General features: G+C 52.8%; 1 protein-coding gene across 1 annotated transcript in view; it reads right to left on the bottom strand.

Annotated features, from left to right (window-relative positions):
- Positions 1-12789: 12789 nt before the first annotated feature.
- Positions 12790-20903, bottom strand: part of arhgef15b (Rho guanine nucleotide exchange factor 15b) — a 13380-nt gene continuing 5266 nt past the window's right edge. Inside the window, exons 6-14 of the mRNA XM_042345320.1 lie at positions 18356-18508; positions 17827-17956; positions 16903-16977; positions 16677-16769; positions 15996-16150; positions 14551-14706; positions 14235-14326; positions 13820-13924; positions 12790-13213 (exon numbers count right to left, since the gene is read on the bottom strand). Of these exons, the coding sequence (XP_042201254.1) occupies positions 13023-13213; positions 13820-13924; positions 14235-14326; positions 14551-14706; positions 15996-16150; positions 16677-16769; positions 16903-16977; positions 17827-17956; positions 18356-18508 (1150 nt within the window). The 3' untranslated portion in view covers positions 12790-13022. The remainder of the gene's footprint in view (positions 13214-13819; positions 13925-14234; positions 14327-14550; positions 14707-15995; positions 16151-16676; positions 16770-16902; positions 16978-17826; positions 17957-18355; positions 18509-20903) is intronic.

The raw sequence follows: 20903 nt of genomic DNA, 5'->3' as shown, positions 1-20903 counted from the left end.
ATACACTCTGTCCCCAACCATTGCACTGGCTCCACTGGCTCCCTATCACACATCACCCCAGTCCTCGCCAGGCTCCACTGGTTCTCTATCGAAATTGTCTGCCGCATTTCACCCACAAAATACACAGTCACTGCACTTAGCAGTGTATCCTGTGAAGTGCTTTGAGATGTTTTGAAGATGAGATAAGGTGCTGCATCAAATGCAAGGATTATCATTATTATACAGTAAAACTCACATAAGTCCTATTTTTATCAAATGTTTAATCAACAACTTGCATTGAGTGACAGAGCGCAATGCAGCCTGGAGTTGGGGGACCGTACATTCGGCCAACCTCCTACCCCCACCCTCCCTACCTCCAACAGTCCTGATCCCAATCCCCAGCTCAGGTCTAAATCCCTGACTGTCCAGCACCTTGGGACATCCTCCCAAGGTGAAAGGCGCTGTGTAAATGTCATGCGTTGCTGTCGGGCTGTTAAGGGTTTGTTGGTATCCTTGCCTTTTCCTGCTGGTGATCAGCAGCAGGTCGTTGAAGAGGAAGAGGTACAAAGCCACACTTTTGGGCTTCATTCCGAAGAGGTTTCTTTGTTGGATGATCTCGGTGATCTCTCCTCGCTTCTCCAGGTATCTGTCCTGGGAGATGATGGGAATGGACTGAAAGACAAAATGTAGGACATAGACAAACTGGTAAAATGGGCAGACAGGTGGCAGATGAAGTTTAATGTGGAGAAATGTGAAGTGATGCATTTTGGAAGCAAGAATGATGAGAAGCAATATAAGTTAGATGTTAGAAGGTTAAAGGAGGTGAAGGAACAGAGAGACCTGGGGGTTCATATAAGTAAATCTTTGAAGGTGGCAGGACAGGGAGATAAAGCTGTTAAAAAAAAGGGTACGGGATACTAGACTTTATAAACAGGGGCATAGAATACAACAGTCAGGAAATTATGATGAACCTTTATATAACACACTGGTTAGGCCTCAGCGAGAGACTGTGTTCAGTTCTGGGCCCCATATTTTAGGAAGGATGTCAAGGCAACAAAAACAAGATTACATTTGTATAGCTCCTTTCACGTCAGGAGGTAATCCCAGGCATTGGAGAGGGTGCAAAGGAGATTGACCAGGATGGTACCAGGAATGAGGGAGTTCAGTTATCAGGAAAGGCGAGAGACGCTGGGATTATTCTCCTTGGAGCAGAGAAGGTTAAGAGTAGACTTCTGAGAACAGAAAGTTTTCAATGAGGGGATTCGATAGGGTGCACAAGGAGAAACTATTTTCATTGGCGGGTGGGTTGATAACCCAAGGATTTAAAATAATTGTTAAAAGAAACAGAGGGGAGGTGAGAAATTTTTTCACACAGCAAGTTGTCTGGGTCTGGAATGCGTGTCCAGAAAGGCTGGTGGAAGCCGATCGATAACAACTTTTAAGAGAGAAGTATATAATTATTTGGGGAGGACAATTTTGTAGGGCTAAGAGGAAAGAGGGGGGGAGTGGGTTGATCAGGGCTATGGGGAAAGAGCTGGGGAGTGGCGTTGATCAGGGCTATGGGGAAAGAGCTGGGGAGTGGCGTTGATCAGGGCTATGGGGAGAGAGCGGGGAATTGGGGTTGATCAGGACTGTGGGGAGAGAGGGGGGAGTGGGGATGATCTGGAAGATCTTTTCAAAGAGCTGACACAGACACAATGGGCCGAATGGCCTCCCTCTGCGCTGTATAATTCTATGATTCTATGGTAATCTGGTTACTGACCCTGATCTTCTACAATCCCGAACCTCACTTGATTTATTGGAGTCCTGTAGCGTAGTGGTTAGAGCACTCGCCTTGCAAATGAGAGGATCTGGGATCAATTCCCAGACGGATCTGGGTCAAAACATTCGGCAAGTTTCATTACACCACACACGCGCCTCTGTTTACCAACAGTAAGTAGGAACCCGCTTGTTTGTCGATTGTCGCATTGCTTTCCAGGGGTTAATAATCCCTCCAAAATAAAAAAAAGTCACTCAATGTACGATTGTTTGTAGGACACTTCTGTGCCCAATTGCCTGCTACATTTCGCCCACAAAATATACAGTTACTACACTTTACAGTATAACAGACAGAAATCGCTGGGAACACTCAGTAGGTCAGGTTGCATCTGTGGAGAAAGAAAAGTGAGTCAACGTTTCAGGTCCACGACCATTCGTCAGAACTGTGCCGGTGCTGCTGTGGGAAAGATCAAGAGTTTGCATGTGACTACGCATGCTGGAGACCATAGATCTCATAAGGCGGCAAGAGCAGTGATCAGAAGGGCGCTGAATTTCATGGAGGTATCTGTGATCGTGGGTGGATTGAAAGCTGGAAGAGGGGACTTTAAGATGGAATCCATATGGAATTAGTTGCAGTTTAAGACACTTTACAGTATATTCTGTGAAGCGCTTTGAGACATCTCAACGACATGCTAAAGCGTTGTATCAATGCAAGGATTATTACTATTATGTTATGACACTGTGGCTCCAGGCATATGTTTTATTTAATTCTCTGAAATCTCGTTGGTAGAAACACTTTACCTTCAGTTTACCAAACTCCAGTTGTTTCTGAATATCTGTCAGATCCTCAATTTGTTTCATTTTCCCCACCTCTGCGTCGCACTTTTCAATGATCTGGAAGTGAATAACACATGACATTTACTCAGCACCTTTCATGTCGGAAGCATGTCCCGAGGCGCTGGACAGTCAGGAATTTAGACCCGAGGTTCAGGAGGGGGTGGAGGGCAGGGAGGGTGAGGGTAGGAGAGTGACCGAATGCGCGGTTGAAGAAGAGGGTGTAATGTGCCTTCAATGGTAGAAGGACTGTGGGATGGAGTTCTAGAGGGTGGGGACAAAGAGGCTGAAGAACCAGACCGCCATTGGTGGGGAGGGCTGGGTGGGGGAACGTGGAGCAGCCCGGAGCCTGTTGAGCGGAAGGAGCAGACATGTTGGTAGGGGGTTAGCATGCTAACACACAAACAGCAGTGCCCCACAAACATTGGATTGAGTGACCAAATTGTTATTTTACAAAAACATTTTGAAGGGATTATTACCCCCGGAAAGTGATCCGGCAATCTACTAACAAGCGGGTTCCTACTTACTGCTCGGTAATTAGAGGCGTGTGTGTGGAGTGAGGAAACTTGCCTAAGGTTTCACCCTGACCTGCCCAGGAAACGAACCCAGTCCTCTCGCTTGTGAGATGAGTGCTCTAATTAGCTTTAACTCGCATTGGTTATATATCAAATGCAAGGATTATTATTACTATTGCTATAATGAGCAGTGGCACAGACACAAAGGGTGTCCTCTTTGTGTGCTGAGAATGTTAATGTGGAAAGGTTTAGGTTTAACTATTGAATTATAATAATAATCCTCGCATTTGATATAGCGCTTTTCACGTCGGGAGGACGTCCCAAAGAGCTTCACAGAACACACTGTAAAGTGAATTGACTGTATATTTGTGGGCGAACGCGGCAGCCAATTGCGCACAGCAATGTCCCACAAACAGTCGTAGATTGAAAATGACCAATTTATTATTGTTTTTGGTTTTGGAGGGATTATTATTAGGCTCTGTGTGGAGTAAGGAAACTTGCCCGAGGTTTCGCCCTCTGCCTGGAATTGAACTCCGGTCTCTCACTTGCAAAGCGAGTGCTCTAACCACTGAGCTACAGGACTCCAAGAATACCCGTCCCATGAGATTGCATGTATCCAGTTAACAACAACTTGCATTTACCCAGCGCCCTTCATGCATGGTAGCGTCCCAGAGCACTTGACAGTGGGGGAGCATGACAGCAAGCCGGGGGGATGTGCCCATAAGCATGGACGAAGAGGAAGGTCTTCAAGCGCGACCTGAAGATGGGAAAGGAGGGGGTGAGGCAGAGGGATGGAAGAGAGAGAGTGTCGGAATTACAGCTCCTTTTCTTACCTTGGAAACAACCCCCAATGCTCTTGTGGCATTAGCCCTGTTGGTTGAACCCTCCTCCGTTCTCTTCAGAATGTTCTAAACGTTGACAATAAACAGGAGCATTTCAGATCCTTGCAGCAACTGTAACATTGTCCTTCTCGACCTCTCGGCCACTTTCACTACCGTCGACTACTCTCTTCTTCTCCACCACCTCCTCTTACCTCCACCTCAATGGTTCTGTTCTTGTCTGGTTCCAATCCTACCTTTCCCACCGTCTGCACTTAGTGTCCACAACGGCTTCTCCTCTAGCCCCGCATTGTCACGTGTGGCGTCCCTCAGGGCTCTGTCCTTGATCCCCTCCTCCTCAATCTATACATACGCCCGCTAGATGTCATCCATAGGCATGGGGTCAATTTCCACATTGTGGATGACAAACAACTTTAACTCTCTGCCTCCACCTGGACTCCAGGACCATTGATGTCCTGGCAAACTGTCTGACTGACATCAAGTCCTGGACGAAAGTCAACTTCCTCCAGCTCAATATTGGCAAGATAGAGGCTCCCAGCAGCGCCTCGTTAACCTCAGCCACTGACATTATCACTATTCATGGCTTCCCCCTTCACCTCACCGAGCCAATCCAAAACCTCTGTCCTATTCAACCCTCAGCTATCCTTCAAACCTCACATTTGTGCCGTGACCCTTTCCTCCTTTCCACACATCCTGACTCAGAGGCATGAGCGCTGCCACTGAGCCAGGCTGACACACACATTGCTGGCCTCCGCCATTGCATCTCACCGCAGGCTGCCGAGACCCTGATCCACACTTTCTGCACATCCTCGTACACGCATTCATAACATCCAGGCTTCACTACGCCAACTCCCCGCTTGTCGGCCCCCCCAACTCCTCCCTCCACAGGCTGCAGATCATCCAGAACTAACTCTGCAGCCTGTGTCCTCTCCTGCACTAGCTCCATGACTCTATCACCCCCATCCTCACCTGACTCCACTGGCTTCCCATCATACAGAGGATACAGTTCCAGATCCTGATCTTCACCTTCAAAGCCCTCCATGGTCTCGCTCCCCCCTGACTCTGGGACCCCATAACCCCCTACCATCCTGCTCGCTCTCTCCGCTCAGCAGGCTCAGGCCTGCTTCATGTCCCCCGCCATGCCCACCCCAACATTGGCAGTTAGGCCTTCAGCATCTCTGCTCCCACCCTCTGGAACTCTATCCTGCAATCTCTCCGCCTCGCCCCCTCTGTTGCCTCCCTCAAGTCACATCTAAAGACCTTCCTCTTCGACCGTGCCTTCAGCCACCCTCCATCCCCCAAACCCTCCCATCCTCCACCCCTCCTGACTCCAGCTCCCGGCTCTGGTCCAAAAAGCCTTGACTGTCCCAACGCCCTTGGATGTCTTTCCGATGTGAGGGAAGGCGCTAGGCAAGTGTGATCTGTTGTTGTTGCTACTGTTGTGTGTCAGCACGGCTCAGTGTATGTGTGTGTGTCGGCCCGATTCACTATGTGTCAGCCCGGCTCAGTGTGTGTCAGCCCGGCTCAGTGTGTGTCGGTCTGACTGAGTGTGTGTGTGTGTGTGTGTGTCAGCCCGGCTCAGTGTGTGTCAGCCCGGCTCAGTGTGTGTCGGTCTGACTGAGTGTGTGTGTGTGTGTGTGTGTCAGCCCGGCTCAGTGTCTGTGTCAGCCCGGCTCAGTGTCTGTGTCAGCCCGGCTCAGTGTGTGTCGGTCTGGCTGAGTGTGTGTGTGTGTGTGTATCAGCCCGGCTCAGTGTGTGTGTCAGCCCGGCTCAGTGTGTGTGTGTCAGCCCGGCTCAGTGTGTGTGTCAGCCCGGCTCAGTGTGTGTGTGTCAGCCCGGCTCAGTGTGTGTCAGCCCGGCTCAGTGTGTGTCAGCCCAGCTCAGTGTGTGTCGGTCTGGCTGAGTGTGTGTGTGTGTGTATCAGCCCGGCTCAGTGTGTGTGTCAGCCCGGCTCAGTGTGTGTGTGTCAGCCCGGCTTAGCGTGTGTGTGTCAGCCCAGCTCAGTGTGTGTGTGTCAGCCCGGCTCAGTGTGTTCAGCCCGGCTCAGTGTGTGTCAGCCCAGCTCAGTGTGTGTCGGTCTGGCTGAGTGTGTGTGTGTGTGTATCAGCCTGGCTCAGTGGTAGCGCTCTTGCCTCTGAGTCAGAAGGTTGTGGATTCAAGCCCCCAAGTCAGGACTTGGAATCACACAGTCTAAGCTGAACCTTCGACTGTGGGACACTGCTGTGCGCAATTGAGTACTGCATTTCACCCATAAAATGTACAGTCAGTGCACTTTGCAGTATGTTGTGTGAAGTGCATTGAGACACCTCAAAGACGTGATAAGGTGCTGTATCAAATGCAAGGATTATTATAACAGCAAGGCTACCGGGTCCTGGTCTACAATTATTGTGTCTTTTCTTTCTTGGTCTATCCCCCTATTCCTCTGGCTGTTTCTCCACATTTGAGCACTTCACCCTCTACCATCCCTCCTCTCCCTCTCCCTCAAAATTCTCCTTTTCTACTGCTCCCCCAAACCTCCTGGCTCCTTTCTCACTGATATCTCCTCTCATCCCTGTCCCTCTGCATTGAACATCTGTTCATTACGGACAACTTCAACCTTCGCCCTAACTCCTCCTTCCCCAACTCCTGTGACTTCACGGTCCTCCAGTCCACTCTAAACCTCAACTTCCATATTAATTCCCTGAGCTTCAACCTTGACCTCATCATCACCCGTGACCTAGACATCGCTGGTCTGTCCATCACAGAGAAGACCATCTCTGACCACGTTTTCATCTCCTACTGCTCTGGTATCCCCCTCCATTAAGCCCTCCACCATCTTTTTCTGCCCATGGAAAAAGCTTCCGCCGGAGTGCCTCACAAAGGCCATCTGATCCCTGGATATTCTCTCCCTCTAGCCTTCACCCACAACGATCCTGATGCAGCCCTCAACTGCTAAACAATCACCTCTCCTCCATCTATAATTCCTTGTCCCCTGAAATCCAGGACCATCTCCAAATCTACCTGCTCCCCCGGTACAATAGTCATCTCTACTCCCTCAAATCCTAATCCCGGTAGCTCGAGCACAGATGGCACAAAACCGGCCTCACAGTTCACCACCAACTGTGGCTCGAGCATCTTCACACCCACCACCGCTCTCTCACAAGCCAAAACTGCAACGTACTCTCAGGTCATTCTGGCAAAAAACAATTCCAAGATCCTATTCTCTAAAATACACCACGTCGTCCACACACCCTCAATCCCAACAAGTGGTTCTGCTGGGAGGAGTGAGTGGGAAGACTCCTGTTGGGAGGACTGTGGAAGGACTCTAGCTCCCAAGACAACCTGAAAATCTACCATACATTTGTTGCAGAATAGATTAGTATAGATGTATCTCTCTAGAAGGGTGTGTGCTTTCCTCTGTCACTACTTTGTTGCAGAATAGCATGCGTACCATTTATGGAGCTTAATTAAAACATTTTTAATATATTTTTTAATATACTCATCACTGTCCCTGAAAAAAATAAGCCCATGACACTCCCCCACGCAAGACCTTTCCGATGAGGTATAAATCATATCTCCATTATTGGCAGACACACACACACAGAAATTTCATCTTTAATAGTATAGATATTGTTAAAACTTAAAAGATTGCACTGCGTCTGAGAATTCACACACATATTTGCACACTCACGCACTCTAATCTCCAGCCCCCAATCCTCCCCCCACACTGCCTGTCACCCACTCCTCATCCCATAAATCCCAGTAAATCCCACTCCACCCTGAAATCTTACCTGAAATGCATTTGACTGGTCCAACAAGGCAATGAGAAGTACTTCTTGATTCAGGTTTTATATCAAATCATCTTGAACCAATAAAAGGTCCAAAAGCCAAAGATTGGGAAGAAAGAGCAAAGATCCTCAAGGAACAAGGAAATAATTGTCCTTAAAAACAATATAGATTAGGAATTGTTTCCCTCTCTCCAAGGGGGTTGGGATCAGGAGGGGTGGAGGGCAGGGAGGGGTAGTGGTTGTAGGGTAACCAAAGGCACCTTCGAAGAGGAGGGTCTTGAGACAGGTCTTGAAGGAGGCAAGGGAGGGGGCGAGGTGAGGGGCTGTGGGATGGAGCTCCAGAGTCCTTTGAAGCGCATTGAGATGTCTCGAAGACTTGATAAGGCACTATATCAGATTATGTTTATGATTATTATTATTATAGTTAACACCTAGCTGCCTCCCCCCCTGCCCCATGTCTCCCCATCCCATTCCCTCTCCATCACCCACTCCTCATCCCATGGCTCCTATTTCGGTCCACAAACTACAGTCCTTTTGCCTCCATCTCTCCTTCCTCCCTCCTATCCTCCACCACTTGCTGCCTCGACCCCCTCCTTATCCAGCTGCGTGTCGCTCGACTTCCCCTCCTCTCCCCCCTACTGGCAAATACAATCAATCAGTCCCGCTCCTCAGGCTCAGTCCCAATCAATCCCCTTCTTCAAAAACCTACTCTCGACCTCTTCAACTTTGTGCATTACCGTCCCGTTTCAAACCTACCCTTCCTGGCCAAAGCCCTGGAACATGTTCCAAATCAGCTTCGCTCACACCTCGCCCTCCACTCCCCACCTGAGCCCCTCCAGTCCGGTTTCCACCCATCCCATCCCAAGCACAGAGACACCGCTCATCAAAGTAACAAATGATGTCCTCTCTCTCTATGACCAGAGCTCCCTCTGCCTCCTCGTCTTCCTAGACTTCTCTGCTGCGTTCGACACAGTCGATCACACCGTCCTCCTTCTCCGCCTCTTCTCTTCATCCACTTCGGTGGGACTGCACTCATATGGTTCGAGTCCTAATTAATCAACCGTCAGCACTTCATGTTGGCCCAATAGCTTTTCCTCTCGCCCCCGCCCGGCCAACTGCGGGGTACCCCAGGATCCATCCTTAGCCCCCTTCTTTTCCTCATCTATACACTCCCTCTTAGCGATATTATCCGCAGATATGGGGTCGACTAGTGTGTATATGGATGACACCCAAATCTACTTCTCCAGCTGTGGCCCCCAGTCCGCTTGTGTGATGTACATCAAGGCCTGGATTAGCGCAAACTTCCTGCAGCTGAATGTCGTCAAGACGGAAGCCATACTCCTCGGCTCCTTTCAATGTCTTCTCCCCTGCGGATCCGAATTCGTCAACCTCCCTGGGCTATCCCTCAGACTCTCCAAACCCGTGTGAAACTTAGGCATCAGGTTCAATCCCCAGCTTTCCTTTCTACCTCACATCCGTTCCCTGACCAGGACTGCTTTTCTCCACCTCCACCACATTTCCTGCCTCCGTCTGTACCTCACACCCACAGCAGCCGAAACCCACATCCACGCCTTATCACTTCCCGACTGGGACCACTGCTGTCCTCACACACTGCTTGTCGGACAGCAAGTCCTGGATGAGAGCTAACTTCCTCCAGTTGAATGTCAACAAGACTGAGGCCCTCCTGCTTGGCTCCTGTTAGTGCCTCCGTATCCTGGGCACTGACAGCATCACCCTTCATGGATGCACTCTAATCACGGAGCCAATATGGAACCTTGCTTTCCTGTTCGACCCTCAACTGTCCTTCATCCTCCACATCCATGGTATGACCCGCTCCGCATTTCCCCACCTCCGTAACATTGCCCGGCTCTGCCACTGTCACCGCAGGCCACCGAGACCCTCTTCCACATGTTCATCACATCCAGGCTCGACTGCACAAACTCCCTGCTTGTCGGCCTCCCCAACTCCTCCCTCCGCAGGTTGTCCAGAACTCTGCAGCCCGGGTCCTCTCCCGCACCAGGCTCCGCGATCCTATGACCCCAGTCCTCGCCAGGCTCCATTGGCTCCCTATCACTGAACGGATTGATTTCAAATCCCTTCACGTCCTCGCACCTCCCTGCCTATCCAACCTGCTTACCCCTCAACCCACTACCCGCTGCCTCCGCTCGACTGACTCCGACCCCCTGCAATTCCCTCATGCCCTCCGTTCCACCATCAGTGGCCGCACTTCCACCACTACACCCTGAAACTCTGGAACACTCTTCCTCTATCCCTCGGCCTTGCCTCTTGCTTCCCCATCTTCAGGTTGCGCCTGAAGACATTCCTATTTGACCATGTCTACAGTCACCTCCCCATCCTCCGGGGTCAGTGTCGTGCTTCACCATTGTCTAGTGCTCTGGGTCGCCATCGTGCATGAGCGGCGCAAGTTGTTGTTGTTTATCAAATGCAAGGATTATTATTATTAATATCGTTAAAACATGAAACATTGCACTGCATCTGAGAACTCACGCACACATTTGCACACTCACACACTCTAACTCCCAACCCCCCAATCGCCCCCCCCACACTGCCTGTCATAGTCTGGGCTTTAAATCCCATTAAATTCCACTCCACCCTGAAATCTTATCTGAAATGCATTTGGCTGGTCCAACAAGGCAGTGAGAAACACTTCCTGATTCAGGTTTTATTTCAAATCGTCTTGAACCAAAGTCCACCCTCCGAACAACCTAAGTTCAACACAAACTGGGGGAGGTTGGGAGGAAAGAGCAAAGGGCACAGCCAGATCCTAAGGGCAAAACCAAAAATAAATTGCCTTGAAAACAAGATTGTGGTTTGATTAGGAATTGGTTCCACGGGGGTTGGGGTCAGGAGGGGTGGAGGGCAGGGAGGGTAGCGGTTGGAGGGTGACCAAAGGCACCTTTGAAAAGGGGGTCTTGAGACGGGTCTTGAAGGAGGCTCGGGAGAGCGCGAGGCAGGGGGACTGTGGGATGGAGTTCTAGAGGGTGGGTGCAGAGAGGCTGAAGGTCCTCCTGCCAATGGTGGGGCGGGCAAGGTGGGGACGTGAAGCAGGATGGAGTCCGCTGAGCGGAGGCAGCAGATGGTTGATGGGTTAGGAGGTCACAGAGGTAGGGAGGAGCAAAGCCATGGAGGGCATTGAAGGTGAGGACCAGCACTTTGAACTGTATCCTCTGTGATGGGAAGCCAGTGGAGTCGGGCGAGGATGGGGGTGATAGGGTCACGGAGTTTGGTGCAGGAGAGGACACGGGCTGCAGCGTTCTGGATGATCTACAGCCTGTGGAGGGAGGAGTTGGGGGGGCCGACAAGTAGGGAGTTTGCGTAGTCGAGCCTGGATGTGATGAACCTGTGGATGAGGGTCTCGTAAGCTTCAAAAGCCCCAATGCTATCTCGAAGCCAAACAGTCTCTACAACAATAAATTACATTTGTATTGCGCCCTTCATGTCGGGAGGACATCCCAAGGCGATGGACCATCAGGTAACAGGGCCCAAGCTGGGGGTTGGGATCGGGAGGGGGATGAAGGCGGGGAGGGTAGGGGAGGTCTCTCCCGGAATGTGATCTGCCAATTGGCTAACAAGCGAGTTCCTACTTATTGCAAACAGGCGTGTGTGTGTGTGAATATGTGTGTGTGTGTGTGTGTGTGTGTGTGGAGTAAGGAGACTTGCCTAAGGTTTCGCCCCGACCCGCTCAGGAAACAAACCCAGGTCCTCTCGTTTGCGAGGGGAGGGCTCTTAACGACTGCACTAAACGACTCGAGTTTTTGTCAGTGTAGGAAAGCCTGAAAGTCAAGTTGTAAAATTCCTTTTGTATGGGTGGAGGGTGGGGGTAGGAGGGTGACTGAAGGCACGGTCGAAGAGGGGGGTCTTGAGATTTGAGACGAGAGAGGGGACGAGGCAGAGTGACAGGAAAATATTTCAGAACTCAATCCAACAAACACTATTTTTTCTTAAAAATAATTAACCTTTTTATTAAAGTTCAGGAGGTTTGTCTGGAATAGCGGAGCCAACAACGACAACAAGTGACATTTACACGGCGTCTTTCACGCCAGGAGGACGTCCCAAGGGGCTGGACAATCAGGGATTTAGACCCGAGCTGGGGGTTGGGATCAGAAGTGGGTGGAGGGCGGGGAGGGTGGGGGTAGGAGGGTGACTGAAGGCGCGGTCGAAGAGGAGGGTCTTGAGATGGGCCTTGAAGGAGACGAGAGAGGGGATGAGGCAGAGCGACTGTCGGATGGAGTTCCAAAGGTTGGAGGCCGAGAGGTTGAAGACTCCTCCCTCCACAGCTGCAGATAATCCAGAACTCTGCAGCCCGTGTCCTCTCCCGCACCAAACTCCGTGACCCCATCTCCCCCACTCTTGCCCGACTCCATTGGCTCCCTATCCTTCAGAGGATCCAGTTCAAGATCCTGGTCCTCACCTCCATGGCCTCGCCCCACCCTACCTCTGCAGCCTCCTACCAACCCGCCCGCTCCCTCCGCTCAGCCGGCTCTGGCTGCTCCACGTCACCCGCCCCACCCGCCGCACCATTGGCGGGAGAGCCTTCAACCACTCTGCCCCCAACCTCTGGAACTCCATCCCCCAGTCACTCCGCCTCGCCCATTCCTCAGCCTCCTTCAAGTCCCGCCTCAAAACCCTCCTCTTCGACCATGCCATCGGCCACACCCCCCTTTCCCCTCCCCTTCCCTTCTCCCCCCCCCGACCCCCAGCTCGGGTCCGAAATGCTGTCACTGTCCAGCGCCTTGGGACATCCTCCCGACGTGATCACACATGTAATCTTGTTGTTGTTGTTGGTGGTGGGCCGGGCGGGGGACGTGGAGCAGATCGGAGCTGCTGAGCGAGCGTATTAACAACAACAACAATTACATTAATAATAATCCTTGCCTTTGATACAGCGCCTTATCACGGCGTTGAGACGTCTCCAAGCGCTTCACAGGATACACTGTGAAGTGTAGTGACTGTGTATTTTGTGGGTGAAACTCGGCAGCCAATTGCACACAGGGGCGTCCCCACAAACAGTCGTGGGTTGAAGTGACCGCGTTTCTTGTTTGTTTTGTTTTTTTGCGCGGGTTCCCACTTACTGCTGGTAAACAGAGGAGTGTGTGTGTGTGTGTGTGTGTGTGGAGTAATGAAACGTGTCTGAGGTTTCCCCCTGACCTGCCCAGAAATCAAACCCAAATCCTCTCGCTTGCGAGGCGAGCCCTCTAACCACTCGGCGAAATGCGGAGGTCAATCGCTCCCCTCCCTGGGTCTCGCTCTCTCTCTCTCTCTCTCTCTCTCTCTCTCTCACAGGTAGACGCAGTTTCCCACCGGTTGAGTTACAAGGACACGACATTTCGCTTCTTCTCCTTGGGCCGATGTTTCCGCTGGAGCTCCTGCGCTGCTCGCAGCAGCCGGGATCGATCCCGAAGGTTCCTCCGCCTCACATGCTCGTCTGTGATCTCCCGGACCTGCGTACTGGGGAACCAACCCTTCTTTCCAGTGGACAGCTTAGTCCCCTCGTACCAGCCTGTCAGAGGGTAATAATAATAATAATAATTATGCATTTGCTATAGCGCCTTATTACATCGTCTCAAAGTGCTACATGGAATATAATGTAAGGTGGAGTGACTGTGGTTTTGTGGGTGAAACATGGCAGCGAATGTTCCCGCAGACAGACACGAATTTAGTAACCACATTTCAATTTTTTGAAGGAATTATTATCCGCCAATCGACGAACAGTTTGGTTCCTATTTACTGCTCAGTAATCAGAGGAGTGTGTGTGTGTGTATGGAGAGAAGAAAGTCGCCTCAGGTTTCGCCCTGACCCACCCGGGAATGGAACCAGAGTCCTCTTGTTTGCGAGGCGAGGGCTCTATGCCCCGAAACTCTGTCACCCTCTCCCTCAATCCCTCTGCCTCGCGCCCTCTCTCCCCACCTTCAATTCCCGCTGAAAGACCTTTTTGATCATGTTTACGGTCACCTCCCTCTCCCCCCCCCTCCCTCTCCCCCTGGCTCGGGGTCAGACTCCGCCACTGTCAGGATCTCCGGGATGCTACCCCACGCAAAGAGCGCTGCGTAAATGCAACTTGTCATCGTTGTTGAAGCAGAAGGGAAGCGGACGCCTGTGGACTCACCCTCCGGTGTCTTCCTGGTGACGTTGACGAGGTCTGCCGGCTCCAGGCTGAGTTCGTCGGCTTGCTGGGCTGTGTACGCTACCAAACATTGCACCTGTGGACAGTCTGACAAGAGGAACAGTCAATTAGAGATGGTGAGGTCCAACGAGAGCCATATAAGTGATATTTTATCCTGATTGACCAGTCCTGTTTTGAAGGGTTTATTGCCCCCGGAAAAGCGATCCGCCAATCGACTAACAACCGGAGTCCTACTTACTGCTGTGTGTGAGAGGAGTAAGGAACCTTACCTAAGCTCTTGCCCTGACCTGACCCACCCGGGAATCGAACGCATGTCTTCTCGCTTGCGAGGCGAGGGGTCTAACCACTGCACTCCAGGACTCCAGTTGCCCCCTCTCCTCCCCATGTGCATACTCACCCCATTGTTCGTAGATTTTCTCATCGCTGAAACTTTCTGAACTGTGGAGTTTGTGGGCGGGTAAAGCATCAAGCCAGCGTTGCAGGTCAGACCTGAGAGTGGGAAGATTGTTTTAATAATCATCCCTCGCATTTGATACAGCGCCTTATCACGTCTTCGAGACGTCTCAAAGCGCTTCGCGGCAACGGTAATGGGTTTCCACGTGTGTCGGACACCCTGAGTCTCTCTCTGAGTCTCTCTCTCTTAAGCACGGTGATGAGATTCGGTACCCGGCCGGCCGGCCAAAACAAAAGTAATCGCGTGGATTGTTACTCACTGTGTGTGTACTTTGACCAGTCGCTCGAGCTGTTTCCCCTGATGGTTCTCGATTAACGTCAGCAGGAAACAGTTCTGCCTCTCAGAGCTTTGGGTACAACTGTGTACCTCCACCATAGAGCGGTGAGCGTGATCCATCACCAGATACCGGTCTGCGCTGCAAACACCATCACACACCATCCATTAGCTCACTCCCTGCTGCTCCCATATACCATTTGTTATGCCAATTCCCTACTTGTCGGCCTTCCCAACTCTTCCCTCCACAAGATGTAGATTATTCAGAACTCTGCAGCTTGTGTTCTCTCCTGGACCAGGTTCTGTGACCCCATCACCCCTACCCTCACCTGGCACCACTGGCTCCCCATCCCCCAGGGGATAGAGTTCAAAATCCTCGTCCTCGCCATCAAAGCTCTCCACGGCCTCACTCCTCCCTACCTGTGTGACCTGCCATAGGTCATTCAGAACTCTGCAGCTCGTGTACTGTCCCGCACCAGACTTCGGGACCACATCACTCCCACCCTCGCTCGCCTCCACTGGCTCCCCATCCCCCAGAGGATCGAATTCATGATCCTCATCCTCACCTACAAGGCCATTCACGGCCTCGCTCCCTCCTACCTCTCCGACCTACTATCCCCCTACCTACTTGCCCATACCCTCCGTTCCTCTGGCTCCGGTCTGCTCCACATCCCCCGCCCCAACCGCCCTACCATCGGTGGCCTTCAGCCTCTCAGCCCCGAGGCTCTGGAACTCCATCCCCAGTGCCTTCTCCACTTCCTCCCTTTCCTCCTTCAAGGCCGGTCTCAAGACCTTTCTCTTTGACCTTCAGCCTTCAGCTCCGCTCTCGACTCTCTACCCCCTCCTCGCTCCCTCCCTTCCCTCCCCTCACCCTGATCATTTCCCCCCCAAGGCTCGGGTCCTGACCCAACTGTACAGCGCCTTGGGACGTCCTCCCGACGTGAAAGGCGCTCAATAAATGGAATGTTGTTGTTGTTGTTGCTAACCCCATAGCGACCTGTCCACTCCCTCCGCTCAGCAGGCTCCGGACTGCTCCGCGTTCCCTCCCCTGCCCAACGCACCATTGGAATTTGGGCCTTCAGGCTCTCCCCCAACCTCTGAAAATCTGGAACTCCTTCAAAGCGCGTCTCAAGATCCTCCACTTCGACCGCATGTTCGGCCACCGTCCTACCCCCCCACCCTCCATGCCCTCCACCCTCCTTACACCCCCACCCTCCCTGCCCTCCACCCTCCTTACTTCCCCACCCTCCCTGCCCTCCACCCTCCTAACTTCCCCACCCTCCCTGCCCTCCACTCTTCCTCATCCCAATCCCCAGCTCAGGTCTAAATCCCTGACTGTCCAGCACCTTGGGACATCCTCCCAAGGCGAAAGGCGCTGTGTAACTGTCATGCGTTGCTGTCGGGCTGTTAAGGGTTTGTTGGTATCCTTGCCTTTTCCTGCTGGTGATCAGCAGCAGGTCGTTGAAGAGGAAGAGGTACAAAGCCACACTTTTGGGCTTCATTCCGAAGAGGTTTCCTCGTTGGCTGATCTCGGTGATCTCTCCTCGCTTCTCCAGGTATCTGGCCTGGGAGATGATGGGAATGGCCTGAAACAACAACAACAACAAGATTCCATTTATTGAGCGCCTTTCACGTCGGGAGGACGTCCCAAGGCGCTGAAAGACAAATACGTAGTCTGAGCTTCTAAAACCCAAGCCCTGAACCCCGACTTGATGTAGTGTAGCTCAGCGGTTGGAGCACTCGCCTCGCAAGCAAGAGACCTGGAGGGTCAGGCGGAAACCTTAGGCAATTTCCCTTACTCCACCCACACGCCCCTGTTTACCTCGCGGTAACTAGGAACCCGCTTGTTAGTCAACTGGGGGATCACTTTCCGGGGGTAATAATCTCTCCAAAATCAAGGATGTGGTCACTCAATCTGCTGCTGCGCGCAATTGGCTGCCGCGTTTCGCCCACAAGATATGCAGTCACTACACTTTACCGTTTATCCGGTGAAGCGCTTCGAGACGTCTCGATGACATGATAAGGCACTGCATCAAATGCAAGGATTATTATTATTAGCTTATGACCTGTGGCTCCTAATTCTCTCAAATCCTGTTGGTAGAAGCGCTTTACCTTCAGTTTATCGAACTCCAGTTTTTTCGCGATGTCTATCAGTTCCTCCATTTGTTTCATTTTCCCCACCTCCGCACTGCACTCGTCAATGATCTGAGACGTGGAAGAGAACAACACAGGACATCTACACAGCGACTTTCACGTCTTGGGAACGGGTCTTGAAGGAGGCGAGGGAGGGGGCAAAGTGGAGGGTTAGAGGGAGAGAGGTTACAGATGCTTCTCTTACCTTGGAAACAACGCCTAAAGCTTTCGTGGCGTTTTCCTCGTTGGTTGAACCCTCCTTCGTTTTCTGCAGAATGTTCTAAACGTGACAGTAAACAGGAGCGTCAGCCCGACCTTGTGTGTGGTGTGTGCCCGGCTCTGCGTGTGGTGTGTGCCCGGCTCTGTGTGTGTGTGTTAGCCCGGCTCTGTGTGTGTGTGTGTGTGTGCCCGGCTCTGTGTGTGTTAGCCCAGCTCTGTGTATGTGTGTGTGTGTTAGCCCGGCTCTGCGTGTGGTGTGTGCCCGGCTCTGCGTGTGGTGTGTGCCCGGCTCTTCGTGTGTGTGGGTGTGTGTCCGGCTCTGCGTGTGGTGTGTGCCCGGCTCTGTGTGTGTGTGTGTGCCCGGCTCTGCGTGTGGTGTGTGCCCGGCTCTTCGTGTGTGTGTGTGTGTCCGGCTCTGCGTGTGTGTGTGTGTGTGCCCGGCTCCGTGTGTGTGTGTGTTAGCCCGGCTCTGTGTGTGGTGTGTGCCCGGCTCTGTGTGTGGTGTGTGCCCGGCTCTGTGTGTGGTGTGTGCCCGGCTCTGCGTGTGGTGTGTGCCCGGCTCTGCGTGTGGTGTGTGCCCGGCTCTGTGTGTGTGTGTGTGCCCGGCTCTGCGTGGTGTGTGTGTGTGTGTGTGTGCACGTGTCATTGGATTGAGTCATTGATTGAGTGACCAAATTATTATTTTTTTTTGAGGGCTTATTACCCCCAGAAAGTGATCTGTCAATCTTACTGGGCAAGTGCTCTAACCACTAAACTACAGGACCCCACATTAATCATAGTGTGCGTGGTTGACAATGAAATGTGCGTGTGTGCATGCGTGTGCATGTGTGCACGTATGCGTGTGTGCACGTATGTGTGCGCACGTGTGTGAGTGAGTGTGAATGCTTATGTGTGTGTAAGGTAACTGTACCTCGATCAGCATCTTGATGCGGGTGATGCGTTGGAAGGGAAGCAGGAGGAAGGACATGAGGGGCAGCCGCTGGCAGTCAGGCAACTCCTGTAGCCGGACAATGACCGCGGCAAAGTGACTGTTGGATTCCCTGTGGGGAGAGAGTGAGCGGAGGTTGAGTCCCTACACACTGCAGTCCTGCTCTGTCGTAGTCAGAGCCCTTGCCTCGCGAGCGAGAGGACCTGGGTTCGATTCCCGGGCGGGTCATTAGACAAGTTGCCTTACTCCACGCGAACGCCACTGTTTACCAGCAGTAAGCAGGAACGCACTCAACCGTTAACCCTGCCAGCCAAAGCCCTGACGGGTAGGGTGGTCCCAGCTGGACAGACAGCGCTCTCAATGGTCAAGCTATGTGTGGTTTTAGCGGGTTGGACTCCCGCAGGTACCCCGACTCACACTCTGGGCTCCCCTCCACCCGAGCCTTGGCTCTCGCCAATCTTGCCGATCGGCATGAAATCCCTGACGTGTAACCTGGCCGGCTCAGACTCACATGAGGTGGCTGTACTTCTGCTCCTGGTACAGTTGGTTCCGAACGTAATTGATGTAGATTTGGAAGTATTTCTGTGCGTGATGGTGGATAATGTCACACACGTCAGATATCCTCACGCTCTCCTCCACCCGAGCCTCCATATCCTCCAGAAACCTGGATTTACAACAACGACAACAACTCATACAGCGCCCTCCACTCAGGGCAGCGTCTCAGAGCGCTTAACAACGGCCGGAGCCTGACTCTGAGCCGGGCGTGGGGTAGGGAGGTGGCCATAAGCACGGTTTCGCCCACAAATATACAGTCAATTCACTTTACAGCATATTCTGTGAAGCGCTTTGAGACGTTGGGAAGGATTATTATTATTAAAAGGAAGGGAGGAAGGTTTTAAGACAGGATTTGAAAGACGGGAGAGAGGGGGGGCGAGGTGGAGGGATTGAGGGAGAGTGTTCCAAGGTTTCGGGGAGTCGTGGCTGAAAGTGCGACCTCAGTTGATGGGGTGGAGGGTGCGAGGGGCGAGCAGGAGGCTGGTGCCAGTTGAGCGGAGGCGTGGGTGGTGGATTGGGGAGTGAGGGGGTCAGAGAGGTAGGGAGGGAGGTGCCAGAGAGTGAAGGGATTTGAACACGATTAGTACAGCGCTTCACAGAATATACTGGAAAATGTAGTGACTGTGTATTTTGTGGGCGAAGCGCGGCAGCCAATTGCGTACAGCAGTTTGTGTCCCACAAACAGTCGTGGATTGAGTGACCACATTAATACTATTATTATTTTTTTACGTAATGCGCTGACCCGGAAACTGAACCCAGGTCCTCTCGCTTGCGAGGCGAGTGCTGTAACCACTGCCCTACAGGACACAACAACAACAACAACAAGATTACATGTGTATAGCGCCTCTCACGTCGGGAGGACGTCCCAAGGCGCTGGACAGTGTACAGCATTTCAGACCCGAGCCGGGGTTGGAGGGGAAGGGGATGGCCGATGGCGTGGTCGGAGAGGAGGGTCCTGAGGCGGGACCTGAAGGAGGCTGAGGAGGGGGCGAGGTGGAGTGACTGGGGGATGGGGGCAGAGTGGCTGAAGGCTCTCCCGCCAATGGTGACTCGAGACAAAACCTTCAGCAAGTTTCCTTACTCCACACACACACACACACACACACACACACGCCTGCGTTTACCAGCAATAATTTTTGGACCTCCGACACCGGCCACAAGGTTCTGTGAGTCTGGGGTCCATCACCCATGTTATAACCTGACCCGGCGCCCGATCACGTCTTCGAGACGTCTCAAAGCGCTTCACGGGACACACTGTAAGGTGTAGTGACTGTATAGTTTGTGGGCGATATCACCATTGCCTGGGACCTCTTCACTTCCCCTCTCCCCTCCCACCCACTGCTGTGCGATCTCACTGCGGGAGCTTCAGCGGTTAATGAAACTGGTCATTTGTGCCACATTTATTCCAGATCCTCCCTGAGAGCTGCGTGTCGAGTCCTGCAGCTCTGTGGTTAGAGCCCTCGCCTCACAAGCAAGAGGAGGACCTGGGTTCGATTACCAGGCAGGTAACCCCTGAGCTACAGGGGCTGTGGGGTGGCGAGGGGTCTAACCCCTGAGCTACAGGGGCTGTGGGGTGGGGGCGAGGAGGGGTCTAACCCCCTGAGCTACAGGGGCTGTGGGTGCGAGGGAGGGGTCTAACCCTGAGCTACAGGGGCTGTGGGGTGCGAGGGGGGGTCTAACCCCTGAGCTACAGGGGCTGTGGGGTGCGAGGGAGGGGTCTAACCCCTGAGCTACAGGGGCTGTGGGGTGCGAGGGGAGGGGTCTAACCCCTGAGCTACAGGGGCTGTGGGGTGCGAGGGGAGGGGTCTAACCCTGACTACAGGGGCTGTGGGGTGAGGGGTCTAATCCCTGAGCTACAGGGGCTGTGGGGTGCGAGGGGAGGGGTCTAACCCCTGAGCTACAGGGGCTGTGGGGTGCGAGGGAGGGTCTAACCCCTGAGCTACAGGGCTGTGGGTGCGAGGGAGGGGTCTAACCCCTGAGCTACAGGGGCTGTGGGGTGCGAGGGGAGGGGTCTAACCCCTGAGCTACAGGGGCTGTGGGGTGCGAGGGGAGGGGTCTAACCCCTGAGCTACAGGAGCTCCTAATTCTCTTAAAAACAAACATCTGTTGCAGGAAATGGGGGTGTCCACAATCCCACACCTCCTGACTCTCTTCTGCACATACCTTTTGGGTTCATCTGTCGCGCAGAACACTCGCGTTACCGGCCCGGACTTGTCAGGTAATTTTATAACCAATTGCAGCGCCCGAGGACTTGTGTCTGTCCCTCAGGCTCTCCCTCCGAACACAAATGTCCTGATCTTGAGCCACAACTCTCTGACGTCCGTCTCCTTGAGCTCCTTGAAAGATCTCCCTCAACTCCGAAACCTGGACCTGTCCAACAACCAGATCGCCCACTTCCAGGCCGATTACCGGCTCCCGTTGGAGAGGTTGGATCTCTCCCACAACAAACTGAGCGTTATCCCGCGATTGTCCAGTCTGGCCAGGCTTGAGAGGCTTCAGCTCGC

This window comes from Callorhinchus milii, unplaced genomic scaffold, assembly GCF_018977255.1.
Source record: "Callorhinchus milii isolate IMCB2004 unplaced genomic scaffold, IMCB_Cmil_1.0 Scaffold41, whole genome shotgun sequence".
Lineage (NCBI taxonomy): Eukaryota > Metazoa > Chordata > Chondrichthyes > Chimaeriformes > Callorhinchidae > Callorhinchus > Callorhinchus milii.
Note: the sequence above shows the minus strand (reverse complement) of the source record. Positions and strands in the feature narration are given on the sequence as shown.